This window comes from Protopterus annectens, chromosome 9.part0 (assembly GCF_019279795.1).
Source record: "Protopterus annectens isolate FY-2018-M chromosome 9.part0, PAN1.0, whole genome shotgun sequence".
Lineage (NCBI taxonomy): Eukaryota > Metazoa > Chordata > Ceratodontiformes > Protopteridae > Protopterus > Protopterus annectens.
The window spans coordinates 1,459,439,901-1,459,454,446 of record NC_056743.1 but is presented as its reverse complement, the minus strand read 5'-3'; the positions used below and the strand labels follow the sequence as shown (position 1 = coordinate 1,459,454,446).

Sequence of the window (14,546 nt, the reverse complement as noted above, 5' to 3'; positions counted from 1 at the left end):
TCGAGACTGACAGAGGTATTTTATTTTGCTGCTGAGCAGAACAAAGGCAGTGACTAAGGCACTTTTAAGCAGTTGTAAGCGGGTTTGCGTGGGTTTGCGCGATGCTTAGCTGAGCACAAACAAGCTTAGCTAAGCGCACACAAGCGCACACTCATGCACACTCGTGCAAACCCGCTAATTACTGCTTAAACGTGCTTACTCCCGCTAACCCCCACGCTCATTTCTTTGAAAGAAAAGAAAATGGGGAGATAGGAAAGTGGTGAAAAAAGGGGCACAAAGAAGGAAAGACAGTAGGGAAAACAGCTCGGGATGTGCAGGACGGGTGTAGGGAAGGTCCATAGCTGCCCATTTCTTTAACAGCAACAGCTGTGCATATACTAGTAATTTGAATGGAATTTTGAAACCTTCCACCCCTGAGAGAGGGGTGAGGACAACAAAGTATGTTGTACTGCCAATTAAATTGCAGTTTATGTGTCCAGCGGACATGTGTGCAGAATGGGCAGCTATGTATGGGGCGTAATTTTTTGTGGGAGCAGATTGCCCTTTTTTTTTTTCAGGTGAGAGTGGAATGTGGGTTAGGGGAAGTAGGTATATTTTGGGAGGTAGGTTGGGGAGGTAAACAGACAAGACAAACAAGACGCATACAGGGGTGAAGTATGACACATGGGATAGGTGAACACCATTGACGGGGAAGGGTGTTTGGAAATCGCAAGCCCATGAGCGCACAGATGGCAACAGTGGAACTGAGATCCCCACGCATGGGCAGTCACCACTGCACCTTCACAGCCCGGAGGTTGGCTGTGCTGGGGGCTGCGTAGGAGGGGCAGGCTCACCCATGAGTCGCGCCACTCTTGCCTCAAGCTGGCATAGAGGATCAGCGACTGAACGCTGGATCTCCCTACGCACCACAGCCCGGACCATTCGGAGGGTGATAGGTGGCCCTCCTCCGCCCACACTTCAACTGGGAGAACGAGCCCCATCCCCTGCAGCGCTTCCACCCAAAGGTGGCACAGGACCAACGAAGGAGGGGATCCCGGGCTGGGCACCGGAACTGCTGGTGCCAGGTGCCATCGCCAGCTGAGGTGGGACAGGTGGGTCCACTGGGACCGGCCTTCCCATACGTTCTATGTTTAGGAGGATTTAATGACAATATGGGTTAGTAATAGCCAACAGCATATATAGAACAACAGTGGACATTCCAACAGCATGCAGGATTGATTGGTGGCAGCAGGCCACCAAGATTGTGGTATGTGAACAGGGCACCTGCATCGAAGTTCATGCAGATATTTATATAACAATAGGACATGGGTCCCAACAAATGTTATGAGATTAGACATACCCATTGAAGTGTGGAATTGCATATCTGGATGTGTTTAGATGACATTATCAGGTATATGTTAACAGCCCCCTACACTTTTAGCAGCATACTGACATTTCTGGGGAACACATTAACAAGCTACTCATGTGCCAGATTAACCTGTACATGCCGGCCATTAACCGACAGTTGAGGACTGTATATATGCTTAACAGCTACTGGCACTCCCTTCATCCACTTTATATGGGCCTACCCATGTGTGGGTAGACCGCACTTAATACAACAGTACTATTTCTATTATACAAGGGTACAACAACATATCGCAGAAAGTGACACGGACACACTTCAAGAATTATACCTTTATTAATTACATTACACACTTTTCTAGTGGCTCTCTCAATTATTTGATATAACAGTGCATGCAGAGGTCTTTTATTCAATACTTTTTATACCTTTATTAGTGGGTTACAACACCTTTTCACGCTGTCTCACTTATTTTATATAACAGTACATGCAGAGAAGTTATTCCACACTTTTTATACCTTTATTAATGGGTTACAACACCTTTTCATGCTCTCTCACTTATTTTTTATGACAGTACATGCAGAGAAGTTATTCCACACTAATGGGTTACAACACTCTTTTTCAAGCTCTCTCACTTCTTTTATATGACCACACATGCAGAATATTTACTAACCTGCCTGGTGGCACAGCCTTAGCAGACTATCTGCATAGGCTTGCTGATTCACAGCACAGATACCTGCAGCTGTTAAGTAAATGAAGGGATATTGAGACTTACCTGTCCATTATGTAGACTACAATAGCTATTCTTACATACTCCATTCCATGGATACCTACTCAGTAGTGGGGCATTGTCATTTCCATGGGCCTCCTGTATCCACTGGTTCAGTTGGTCCTGCTTCCATCTCTTCAGGTCTGCATGGTGGTGTCTGACCTGCTCCCCAGTCCGAGGGATGCCTGTGGCACTGTTGAGATCATGTGCTAGATGGTTCCATGCCTCCGCTTTGTACTCCGTGCCTTGGAACTGACCCTGCAGAAGTCTTGCATCATGATGATGGACAAGGAGCCAAACCATCAGTTTTGACTCCTCAATACCCTACCATTGTGCTCGAAAATGAGAGCCCTCTACAGCACCAGCCATTCTGTCTGCAGATGTGAGCTACAACCAGTTATGGTGGTTATTGCCGCCTATGGGGCTTAAATATGGCTCATTTCCTGCACTTATTAGTGATTGGCCAGTTTGGAAAATTCTCAGCTGAGTGCATACCTGCTAAGCACTGAGTAAACTTTCATTAATATGTATATGTATGTTGACGGTGCATGAACAGCAAAAGCTGTCATGGCTTAGTGGTTCTGTACTTTGATTATGATGCACAGTATCCCGGATTCTAATCCTATCATTGCTTTTCATACTGGCCTGACCGGCTAGGAGTTGTGGCTATGTTTAGCCGACTTTGGTCTACTTTGCCCAACGTTGCTCTACGTTGCCTGATGTTGCCCTACATTGCACTAGTTGGCACAGTGCACAGCTACTCGCAAAGCCATTCCGCTATTTAAAGTGTGCTTAGCTATGGGCAATTATATTGCGCTAGTTAAAGCAGTGCTTAGCTATGGGCAATTATATTGCGCTAGTTAAAGCAGCACTTAGCTATGGGCAATTATATTGCGCTAGTTAAAGCAGTGCTTGGCTATGGGCAATTATTCTTAAATGTGCTTAATACTGGTAAATGTTGCTTAGCAGTGCTTCACATTGCTTAACATAGGTTACTTATGTATTCATTAATATGCATGACACTTTCACCTTCTTATATATATTTAAAATATTGTTCACTACTACATAGGCCATTTAAATGCATTTTAATAGAATTTAAAAGGTAAATGTCAGGAATTATTTTTATGCACAGATTTCCTAATGAAAATGGAAAGAGGAGTGATGGGACTCGAACCGGGAATGCCTCCTCTTTCTGCGAAGGCTCTACCACTACACTATTGCAATTTAGATTAATTTGCATATTAGTAGTTTATTATCCTCTTCGATGTCTACACTGCTTACTGTAGCTAAGCAATGGGCACACCCGCGCACACACGCGCAAACACGGGCAGCTACTTCGGGAATGATAAAAAAAATGTTTTAACTTTTATTTCATTTGTACAGGGGTTTTGAATGTGGGGGAGTGTAGTGTTGGGGGTATATACATTTGAGCGGACTCGCTCATATCTGCTGACATTTGCAGATTTAGGCACTTGCAGGGGCGTGGATATTTGGACTGCTCGGCAGTCTGACATGCTCCCTGCACTCCTAAACGCTCCGTGTTAGCCTGGGAGATGAGTCTGCGCGCCCTCATGCATATGCATGACGTGCTGACATCATACTCTTACACTGCAGTTTCCGTGTAAGACTTAGTTAGTCTTACACGGAGGATTAGTGAATCCCAGCCTATGTCTTTTGGGATCTTCTGAAAGTAGTTTCAAGGCTGGGTAATAGAAATATGGTCATTCAGGCCTTTCCCACTACATGCATCCAGCCTGAGTTGCCATATCATTTCTCTAAATTCTAACTTTTGACATAATATATTATATGTTTTAAATGTTTTTAATAGGTAGATGGTGATATATACATCTTGAAATATTTATGCATATCCTTGCAACTTATAAATGTATGTGTTTTTACAATTAAGTTAACAAAAGGCTAGAAGGTTTGAAATGAAACATTAACATGGTTATATAAATCTATAATTGGATAACTGAAGCATTAAATGGCCAACCAATGATAGAGAATGTAAAGATATAAAATGTTTTTAGAATGGTTACTAGATGATTCTGAAGTCTCCATGGAGAGATGAAAGCACTTAATCTGTGCTATTTTGTTGTTTTATCTTATTCTAATTAAAGTGTTTATTACAATAATTTGGATTCACTTTTTGGAATACCAGTGGAATGGACTTAACATCACGAGACATTTGTGGAAGACAACCTTTACATTTGTGGAAGACAGCCTTTATTGTTCTGAAGCTATGCCCTGTGTTATTTTTGAAGTGAATTTCCTTTTTTAGATATATAGATATACCCATCCATAAACAGACACACACACACACACACACACACACACACACACACACATATATATATATATATATATATATATATATATATATATATATATATATATGTAAACTAGAAGGCAAAACTCATCTAAATTTAACAGTAGTTCATTGAAAATGCATAACTGATCTTCAATACATCTAAACTCCAGGCCTGGCCTTAACATGAGACCTGCAGAGGATAAAATCCTCTCCAAATCTTTTGGATTGCTAATACCGTGATGGGAATTGACCCCATTCCTAATTCAAACTACGATTAAAGTTCATGAAATTAGTATTATTTCAATCTTTGATGTCAGCCAAAAGTCCTCTTCACAGCACCCACAGTGTGCCCAGTAATAACTCCTTCTGCAATTCAGGGTTACATGTATTGGTAACGTATCTAAATACAATTGTAGATTCTTTTTTATAAGACCCATTGTTCCTAGTACTACTGCAACCGTCTGGATATCTTTCCTCCACATTGCTTTTATTTCTGTCTGCAGATCCTGATATTTTATGACTTTGTGTCTCTTTATATGCAAGACACTGTAGTCACTGGGTGTGGCAATTTCAGCAATCGATGCTACTTTTGTCTTCTTTTCATGGACTGCTATGTCCGGTTTTATAGCATCTATCTTTTCAACACTTGGTAATGGGTGAGCCATGTGATGTAAACTTCATCATTTTCTGTGATGCTTTGTGGCTCATGTTTCCAGTGTTTTTCAGCCACCTCAGTACCATAATGTTTGCACAATCCCCAGTGCAACAGTCTTGCCACGTTATTATGCCTTTCAGTATGCAGTCCTACTGCCATTAGTATGGCACGAACAGCAACGAGGTGTGCAACTGTTTCCAATTCGGTTTTACACAACCAGCATTTGTCTGTTTCTTCCACAAGTTCAATGGACTTTGTAAACCAGTATATATGTAGCCAAATATCTTGGGCCACTGATATTAACCTTTCATCTCTTGGTTTGAATTCACCTTTCCTTAACCATTCCTGCATTCATTCCTGAGCAACATGAGGTTCTTCCAGTAGTTTTCTATACTTGCAACTATATTTATGCATTTTCCACTTTTCTTGCCTTCTAATCTGGTCCTTCAACTTATATACTTTTTTTTTTTTTTTTTTTTTGGCGCATTCAGCTCCTGCCTGATCTTTATCTACTTCTGGTCTAATTTTCATTCCTGTTAGACGCCAATATACTTCTGTTAGATTAAGTAGATAAGTCATCTTAGGTTTTATTCTCCTCATGTTTCAAAACTTTCACTATGTTTGGGTCTTGTGAGGTCTGTAGATATGTGTGGAGTCACATGATTGCAGATCTATAAATGTAATCAATTTCATGGAGAGCCATCCCTCCTTAAGAATGGAGACTATATAATCTTGGTATGCATGGATTTTTATAAATAATTTTATGAGCATGAAGCATCCTTCTTGTTTTCCAATCTAATCTATCCAACACATTTTGGGGCCAGTCAATCACTCCAAAACTGTAAGTTAGGACAAGAAGAGCAAATTGGTTTATAGCTTGGATTTTGTTCTTAGATGTCAACGCTGTTTTCAGGATTAAAGTCTTCTAATGTATTCCTTACTAAGTTCCTAAAACCATGAAACATGGACATAGAAAATATTAGTTGTATATTAATGTAAGAAAGAAACAGTAAATTAATCTCTTGTCTTAACAATTGTTTGAACTATTAATCTATTGTCTACTTGTAAAGTTTGTTTTGAAAATATGTTAAAAGAATGTCCTTGTACTCTGATCTAATACGTCACTGTTTCACAGTCTCACTAACTGGTTTATAACTGATGTATAAATACTTGTTGTCTCTGTAATTAATTAAGTGGTGCTTTTCTCCCCAGGCCTCTGCTGAAAATGGATCTCATCCAGTCGGACCATCCCGGTTAACAAATGTAAAATAAAATAAATAAATAATAAATGTGTTCATGTTTTATTGTTGGTCCTCATCAATTCTCAAATATTTATACACTTCCTTTTGCTCAAATTCTTTTATATCACATCCTTGTCCCAAACTGATCTTTTCCTTCTGTTGCAGTTTTCCTGCATTAATTTATTTATCAAGACCAAATGACATTTTTATATCATCTGAAAAAGTTTTGACAACTTGCAGTTGTGCTTTCAGTTCCTCATCTGATGAGCTACACAGTTTTAAATCACTGACAAAGAGAAGATGAGAAGTCTTTACGTGTTATTGTTTTCTAGGATCCAAATTATAGCCATGGCCTAAACTATTAAGTAGACAGCTTAATGGGTTAAGGACATGGCAAAATAGCAGCGCTGACAGATAGTCACCCTAGAATATCCCCCTTTGAATTTTTATCCCTGGGATAATAATTTGTCCTTTATCATGACTTAATTGCAAAGTGGTCTGCCACTATTTCATGGTCATTGTAATGTAGTTGATCAGTGTAGGGTATATCTTATGCATTTTTAAGCACTCTTTTATCCATGAATGTAGGATACTATCAAACGCTTTTTTGTAGTCAATTCATGCAATACGTAGATTCTTCCCCTTTTTACAGTTCTCCACTATGACTTTATTTAACAACAAATGATCCTTTGCTCCATATGACTTTCTTTTATTGCCCTTTTGTTCTACTGCCATAATTGAGTTTTCTTCTAAATGAGTATAAACTGTCAGCATCTATTCCCATGTACAGGTTATATGTCATTGGAAGGCATGTTACTGGTCTATAGTTTTTAGGGTAGCTTGCAGGTTCACTCTTAAATAGGATCATTGTTTTTCCTGTTAGTAGCCAGGTTGGTGTCTGTTTGGGGTGCACATGTAAATAATTCTTACTCATGGCTAAATCTTTGTGCAAATATGTTAATACTTTTAACCAAAAGTTAGGTACTGCATCTGGGTCTGGAGTTTTTCAGTTAGAAGCTTTTCTTAACTTTGGTTCAATTTCGCTGGCTGTTACTTCATCCCGCTACGGGGTCTACTTTTGTTTATCGAAACTCATTATTTAAAAAAACAGAACTATGATCCCAATTACACGAAAGTGCACTTAAACAAAAGTACACCATCGTCGGTGTGCTGATATTGAATAGTTACAAAATGATTTTTTTTTTAACTGAATAGAATCCAGTTTTACAAAGTAAACTTTACATCTTCAGGTATGATAGTTGGAGTTTATCAAGTATTATTAATAAACATCACTATCTCTTTGTTTATGATTATGCAATCGGCATTTATATTACAAAATCTCCCTGGTTGGTTACAGTCGATTGTTACTGTGATATTCTCTGACATTGCTATGATGCTATATTTCTTCCTCTGTGTCTAATATATAATTTTATTGATATCTTACATGGATCATCATTCTTAAGTTATTGTTGTGTGTCACGTATTTGTCTTCATCTCATCACCTGCAATGCACTTAATGATATAATAACAAGCCATAGCAAAACATAGCCTGATGTGTCTTGTTCTATAGTTTCAGTAACTGTGATGGGGATTTTTACTCTCATCCATCTCTAAGTATGTTCTCAGGCCATAGTAACTTGCTCTTTCTTGGAAATAAGATATAAATGAAGATTTTCAGGGGAGTGTGCTGCATCTTGTAAGAAGAGGATCTGATCAGCAGGAAAATATTTCAATTAATATGTGTTTTAATTTTTTATTTAAACAAAAAAAAATCTTTATTAAATTATCATGTATGACACAGGCAATCATACGTTTATGTGAATGAAAACAAACCATATTGACATAATTTTCATTGCAAACATTATACATCAGAAACCATATTGACACCATTTAATTGCAAACATTATATATCACTTATAATCTATCCAGTTATTGTCAGTCAAACATTACATAGCTCATTTAAATCATGCCTTCTTTTAAACCTCCTCCCTCCTCTGCATGTATTGTTCCCACATTTCCCATTTCTTTCTATGTAATTTGCTCCTACCCTTTTCTAAAGATCCCCATTTCAGTTGTTTTATCTCTGTTACTACATTCACTACTTCTAGTACTGTTGCTTTAGAGTTTGATTTCTATTCTTGAGTAATTGATTTTGTGGCAGCCACCAGAATTAAACTCAGTAAGGCCTTACTATGTCTAAGCAATTCTGATTCTGTATCATAGCTCAAAAAAAATGATTTCCTTCATAACATCAGTCTGCTCACCAAGTATCCCTGACAGTGCAGTCTGAAGGGAATCCTTAAAGTCTGCCAGCTCATTACAGTCCCAGAAAATATGTTCCCAGTTACCTCTTTCTTTCCCGTCACACCTTTAACATTGGCTGTCTGCCTGAGGAAAAATGCTTCGGAGTATAAAAATGCCTATGTAAACACTTACCAAGCAAACATCCTAAATCTACTAGATTCTGTTGCATATTTGGGAGACATACATATATTCCCCATTATTTCTTTGTGAATTGCTTATCCAACCTCTCTTCTCAATCCTTTCTAGCCTCCTCCGATTGAGTCTTATAATTATTATGCAACATTTTAGAAAGGCAAACAGTATTGCTCTCTTTGTGGCTTATGTTGTTACTGATGAATTTATATCAGAGAAAAAAATACTTCCCTCATCAAACATGTGCCATAAGGATGTAAGCTTCAGGTAGGTTTGTGACAGACTGTATACTGTTATATTTACTGACCACTATATGTCTAGTTTTCTTCTCTAGTTATGGCATGTTTATACAGATAAAGGCAACTTAAAACTGCTTGTGTGTCAAGGGCAAGAAAGGCTTTAAATATCTTTATATGAAATTCTAGCTTCTGCGAATGCACTCTAAAAAGTTGCTTACCTTAAAGAGACATTAGATCCATCTACCCACTGCCAGATATTTTTCTTATTGGGAGAGCTCAGTCCAATCCATGAAATGTTCTGATTTGTTAGCGTTCTCAAAAAATTCTGCCAAAGAAAACAGGAACTTCTTAAACTTTCATTTAAAACTGCAGTATGCAGACAAGGTAGTGCTGAACACACTGAACTAACATTGCACTCCACTGCTTCTATTTTACAATGTAAGACAGATAAATTATTGTTGACATTGAAGGATTATCTCCAAATAACTTTATATGGAACACTGCATACATTACCACTAACACAACTTGATCATCTGTTCTGTATTTCACTGACTAATATGGTATTCATAAATAAGAACTCGTATAGTGCCACTACTGTTGTTCAGTACAGTGATACAGTTCCCTGAGGTGCATTTGGTTGAAAACACATGTCTGAAGTGGCATTTAGCTGCAAAGACATGTGGCTGTTGCTAACTTCTTGTGAGCAAAGAGAACAAACAGTGACTTTCCCACAGCTTCAGTAAAGAAGTGCATGTAGGCAGAGTAAGTAATATGTGTTCTGCTTGGTGTACAATAAATGCTTATGTAACCATACATGTAGAAGTGTGCTACAGCATGGAGGAAATCTTGTATGTTACTGTAATCATGTGTATGGTGTAGTTTGTGCACTAGAATGTTACATGTATGCTCTATGTATTTTAAGTAATGCTCCCCAAACAATGTAAAGTTAGTAGTGGTTCTCACATACCAGTAATAAAGACACTGCATTTTTACTGCCATTTATATGCTCACTGGGCAGCCTGCTGCTGACACCTGCCATATCACCTGTTGCCTGTTGGTGTCTTGGGGGCCAAGGACATTATTTTCCCTCTGTGCACTTGGTGTTTGAAGCTATGGGCATGGCACTGTGTGTTTGTCATTGCCCTCAGGGTATTTGCAACAGCCATATCTCTCTACTGCTGAATGCTACTTCAGCCATGTGCCCCCAACCAAATATACTGCAAGAAAATGTCTCATCACCAAGGAGCCTGAACCCGCATAGAACAGCATTTATGCCACTGGTCCTAGACAATGAGGGCAGGCTGTGTCTGAATCATTAATGACTCACTGATTGCCATACAGCAGTTGAAGATAATTCTACTTTGGGGTAGAAAGCAAACGTTGGGCAAGATTCCAAAATATTGGAGTAGCAACAGTGAATGGCCTCACTACTCTGAACAGTAAAATTCAATTGGCCCACGAGAATGACATCATCCTAGAGGGCATCATCTGCACAATTCAATACTTCATGACACCAAAGTATTGAACTGAATGTTGGTTAGCTATACCAAGACAAAATAAAGGAATGCAGAAACACTCAATGTTAATGAACTGAAATATCTCTTCTGAGTGTACTGCCAAAGCTGCCTGAGGAATCAGTGTGGTTAACTAGTTCAGCAGAAATTCTAACCAGAGCAATTCCGTCTGTATGAAAGACCTAGAGGCAGTGGATGCGGGGCCACTAGCCCAACAAGGCAATGAGATTTTTCTTTAAAAGAAACTAAAATGAGCTATCCACTGAGGAATTTAGACAGCAGGTCATAGTAACCAGTGTAAAGCATGTATGAAGTCCTGTGAAGATGGACAGAATCATGTTGTCTTTAGTATATAAGTGCAACCTATATGTGCAACTAGGTACTTCAGGTATTCAGGCTTCCCATCCAGTACTGCCTGCAATACTTACCCCCATATGCAGGTGAAACCTTTGCCTCATAGAGAAACCCAATCATTTTAATTGCTTCACCACTGATTCAGACTTGAGTATTGGTAAGCCACAGCAATGTACAACACTAAATTAGTTTGGTGTCGTGTGCCTGATTCCCTTTTTTGGAATTGTGCATATGGCCCTGGTAGTACCTTTTACCATATATGGATTATGGACTGGCAGATCCTTATTTTTTAAAATCAGGCATGGAATACTACCTCTATTTCAGTGTGTTATACCACACTAAAGGCTTTTGGAATCCAGACCTTTGTTTAACTTATTTATTTATTTAACATTTGTTTACCAGGAAAGTCCAACTTGGAATGAGCCAATTTGCAGTGGAAGCCTGGGAAGAAAAGCTCCAGATGCATGTCTTTGTAATATGGGAGGAAACCAGAGCACCTGGAGGAATCCCACACAAATGCAGGGAGGACATGCACACTCCACACAGAAGGCACCCAAGCTGATAATTGGACTGAAGAACCTCTTGCTGTCAGGAGACAACACCAACTGCTACTCCACTGCGCCATCCAAACTTTCAGGAAGATCAAAGGAATTGACTGTTTCTGAATTGCAGAAGGACCAGCAAACTGACAATAAACTTCTCAACTCTACCTCACTGTCTTTATGAGGAATGCTTAAAAATTCTATATTCTGTGCTATTCCACACTGAATGGGTCTGCAACATATTCATTATTTAGAAAGACCTACTAGAAAAGACTATCAGAATGGACATCATCAGTTGGCAGTACAGTGGAACATATGAATCAGTTGTGATAGAATGTGTGCCAGTGAGTACCCCAGCTCCCAGCAAAAGTCAAAGACTAAGATTTTAAGTATTATTATTGTGTGCATATAAATCCATGAAAAAGAAAAAAGAAATAGTGAGAAATGGCATGCACATAAATGTGGAAACAATCTTCATCCTTCTCTGCCACACAATCATAGTAATAGACATGGTAGACATCTCATGTCTTATCACCATGCAGTCTATTCTAGGTGCTTGTAATTGGTTGTCCTTAGAAAGAGCAACCAATTGTAGTGATCTCCTGGTAATCTCTAGTCATATGAATGTAGACTGCCATGTTGGAGTTGCAGACATACAAATGTCTAGGGATGTCTTTTTTTTGTTTGTTTTCAGATATGACTACATTACTTCTGGTAATAACACTGGCAGCAACATCAGCTAGAACTGTTGGTAGTGGTGAAAGTGGACACTGCTCACAGCAAAATATAGATTTTTTTTTAATTTAATTTATTTTTATTACAGATGATATCAGGGATGGGGATGAAGACATACTTCTCAAATGTCCATGATTTAGCCCTGCATTTTAGTCTGATCCTTGTAAAATTTGTAATTTTGTGGTAAGTCTTTGAGGATCATGGTCACCATCCCTCACAAGTACACATTTTAAGAGGAGCGTTCCTCATTCTAAGTCTTAAAAATTCTATGTTCCACACTGCTCCATATTGAAAGAGTATGACACACATTCTTTGATAAGAAACTTTCTTTTTGGCAAAGGGACAATCCCACAGTTAAAATTCTTGTCTGAGTTTGAAATGGCCAGAGTAACACCCACTGAACTTCTGCCAGTCCAGTCCTGTTTTATCTCCCAGTGAGAACTAAGCATTGGTTTTGCATTCTTAACATTATAAATATATTTTATTTACCTGGTTTCCCTGCTATCAATATTAGCATATCAGTGAACTGAAAAAAGTGGGTGGCCGTGGTGGTGCAGTTAGCATTGCTGCCTCACAGCAAGAGGTTCTCCGATTCGATCCTCAGCTGGGTTGCCTTCTGTGTGGAGTCTGCATGTCCTCCCTGTGGATGCGTGGGTTTCCTCTGGGTGCTCTGGTTTCCTCCCAATGACATGCTGTAGGTGGATTGGGCACTCTAAACTGGCCCTAGGAGTGCATGAGTTTGTGTGCCTTCTGTGGAAGGTTGGGTGCTGGCTGGTAACTTGACACCATAAAGCACCACTGCCAGTTATGAGTGGACAGGTGATCCACTGTGGAAACCACTAACCAGGAAAAAGCCAGAAGAAGAGTGAACTGAAAAAAGTAGTGGAAATCACTACAGATGATTGTTTGCCTATATAACAATTAGACAGCATGGCTCACACTGCTTTTTAATAATAACATTATTTTCCCATTTTCTCCATTGTCTACAGTTTTGTGAACTGAAGCAAACATGGAAGCCACTACTGCCTAGACCTACCTATATAATGCGTTGATTGGAGTGTGTTTTACTGCTTTTTTACCTGCTAGTAACTTTTTTAATGTTGCCCCAATTTTCTACTGACATTTCAGTTACTGAATAAAAAAAGAAACAGTGAAAGTCAGTACTGCCTTCAGAAATTAAGCTAGGGTGCATGAAGGGAGCAGCTGGCAAGAGTACACCGTGTTAGAAGGCACAATTTGCAGAACCAATCAGTCAGCAGGGCAGTGCTGGTATTCATTTCCATATTGGTTTTGTGGTCACGGTTTACTTCATTTTTAACAGAAAAGCCTTTTTATTTATTGTTTTCTTATTTATTTATTTGGCTCCTCACATAGACCTGTGGATGTGACCCAAGGATATGGTCTATGGTCCGCTGTTGGCTGGATTGCCTGGGCTGGCCATATGACATTGTTTAAAAAAAGAAAGATTTCCATTTCAGACTGCGGTGGTGGTGCTGCGGTAGCGTTGTCGCCTCACAGTACAATGTTGTCTTGTTCGATTCTCAGTTAGAGCATCTTCTGTGGAGACATGCATGAATGGGCATACCTTCATTGAAGGTTGTATGTCAGAGCTGGCATGTAAAAATCTACTGCCAATCATTAGCGGACCGGAGTTCTGCTGTGGCAACCCCTAACCAGGAAAAGCCAAAAGAAACAACAACAGTATTTGAAAAAGACACTATTTTACTCTTTTTGGATGTATGAACATGAGTAGACTTCCAGAAATGGCATTAGATTTAATCTCACAGTATAGAATTTCTTTTCTTAGGCAGGAGAGCATAGCATTTCCTTTTGCAGGAGAAAGGAACAGGTAGAAAAATGGTGCATAATGCTTTTGCTTTTCTTTTGCTATATGTGTTAGAGCAGCTGCTTTTGCTGTAGAACAGAAAATGGAATTATTTTGTAGCAGATTGTATTGCAATGGAATGAACAGAGCAGTTTGCAGCAGAACAGGTAGGAGATTCCATTTTCAGCAAAACAAATGGAACAGTTTGAAGATTCCTTTTGCAGGAGAGAGAGTGTGTGCATGTGTGTGTAATGCCCTGAAAGAGAGGGTGGTTTACTTAAGGGATGTACTTAGACTCAAATACTGTTCTATGTCAACAGGAGCAAGAGACTTAATCCTTCACACCAAATGACAGTCTTGTTTGCTTCTGTTTTTTTTAGAACATCTCTGATTTTGCCTCATGTTTGTGCCCTTTCCTTGTGCAAGCCATTTAACTAGACAACACTTGGGGCAACCAAAAATTTGGGCTAGACTCCTCAATGGTCTTTTGAACTGCCAGCACAGTAACTAGTATCTATGAATCAGAGTAGTTAGGAAATAAATTCTTGTAAACAGGTGCATCATCACATGAGCAATGTACTTTGTA

General features: G+C 39.2%; 1 protein-coding gene across 5 annotated transcripts in view; it reads right to left on the bottom strand.

Moving 5' to 3' along the window:
* The window catches only part of LOC122812119 (adhesion G protein-coupled receptor E2-like), a 1,702,710-nt gene that overhangs the window by 1,237,239 nt on the left and 450,925 nt on the right, over window positions 1–14,546 (bottom strand). For all 5 annotated transcript variants that reach the window (XM_044084406.1, XM_044084405.1, XM_044084408.1 and 2 more), the window contains exon 4: window positions 9,209–9,315. In XM_044084406.1, the coding sequence (XP_043940341.1) occupies window positions 9,209–9,315 (107 nt within the window). The remainder of the gene's footprint in view (window positions 1–9,208; window positions 9,316–14,546) is intronic.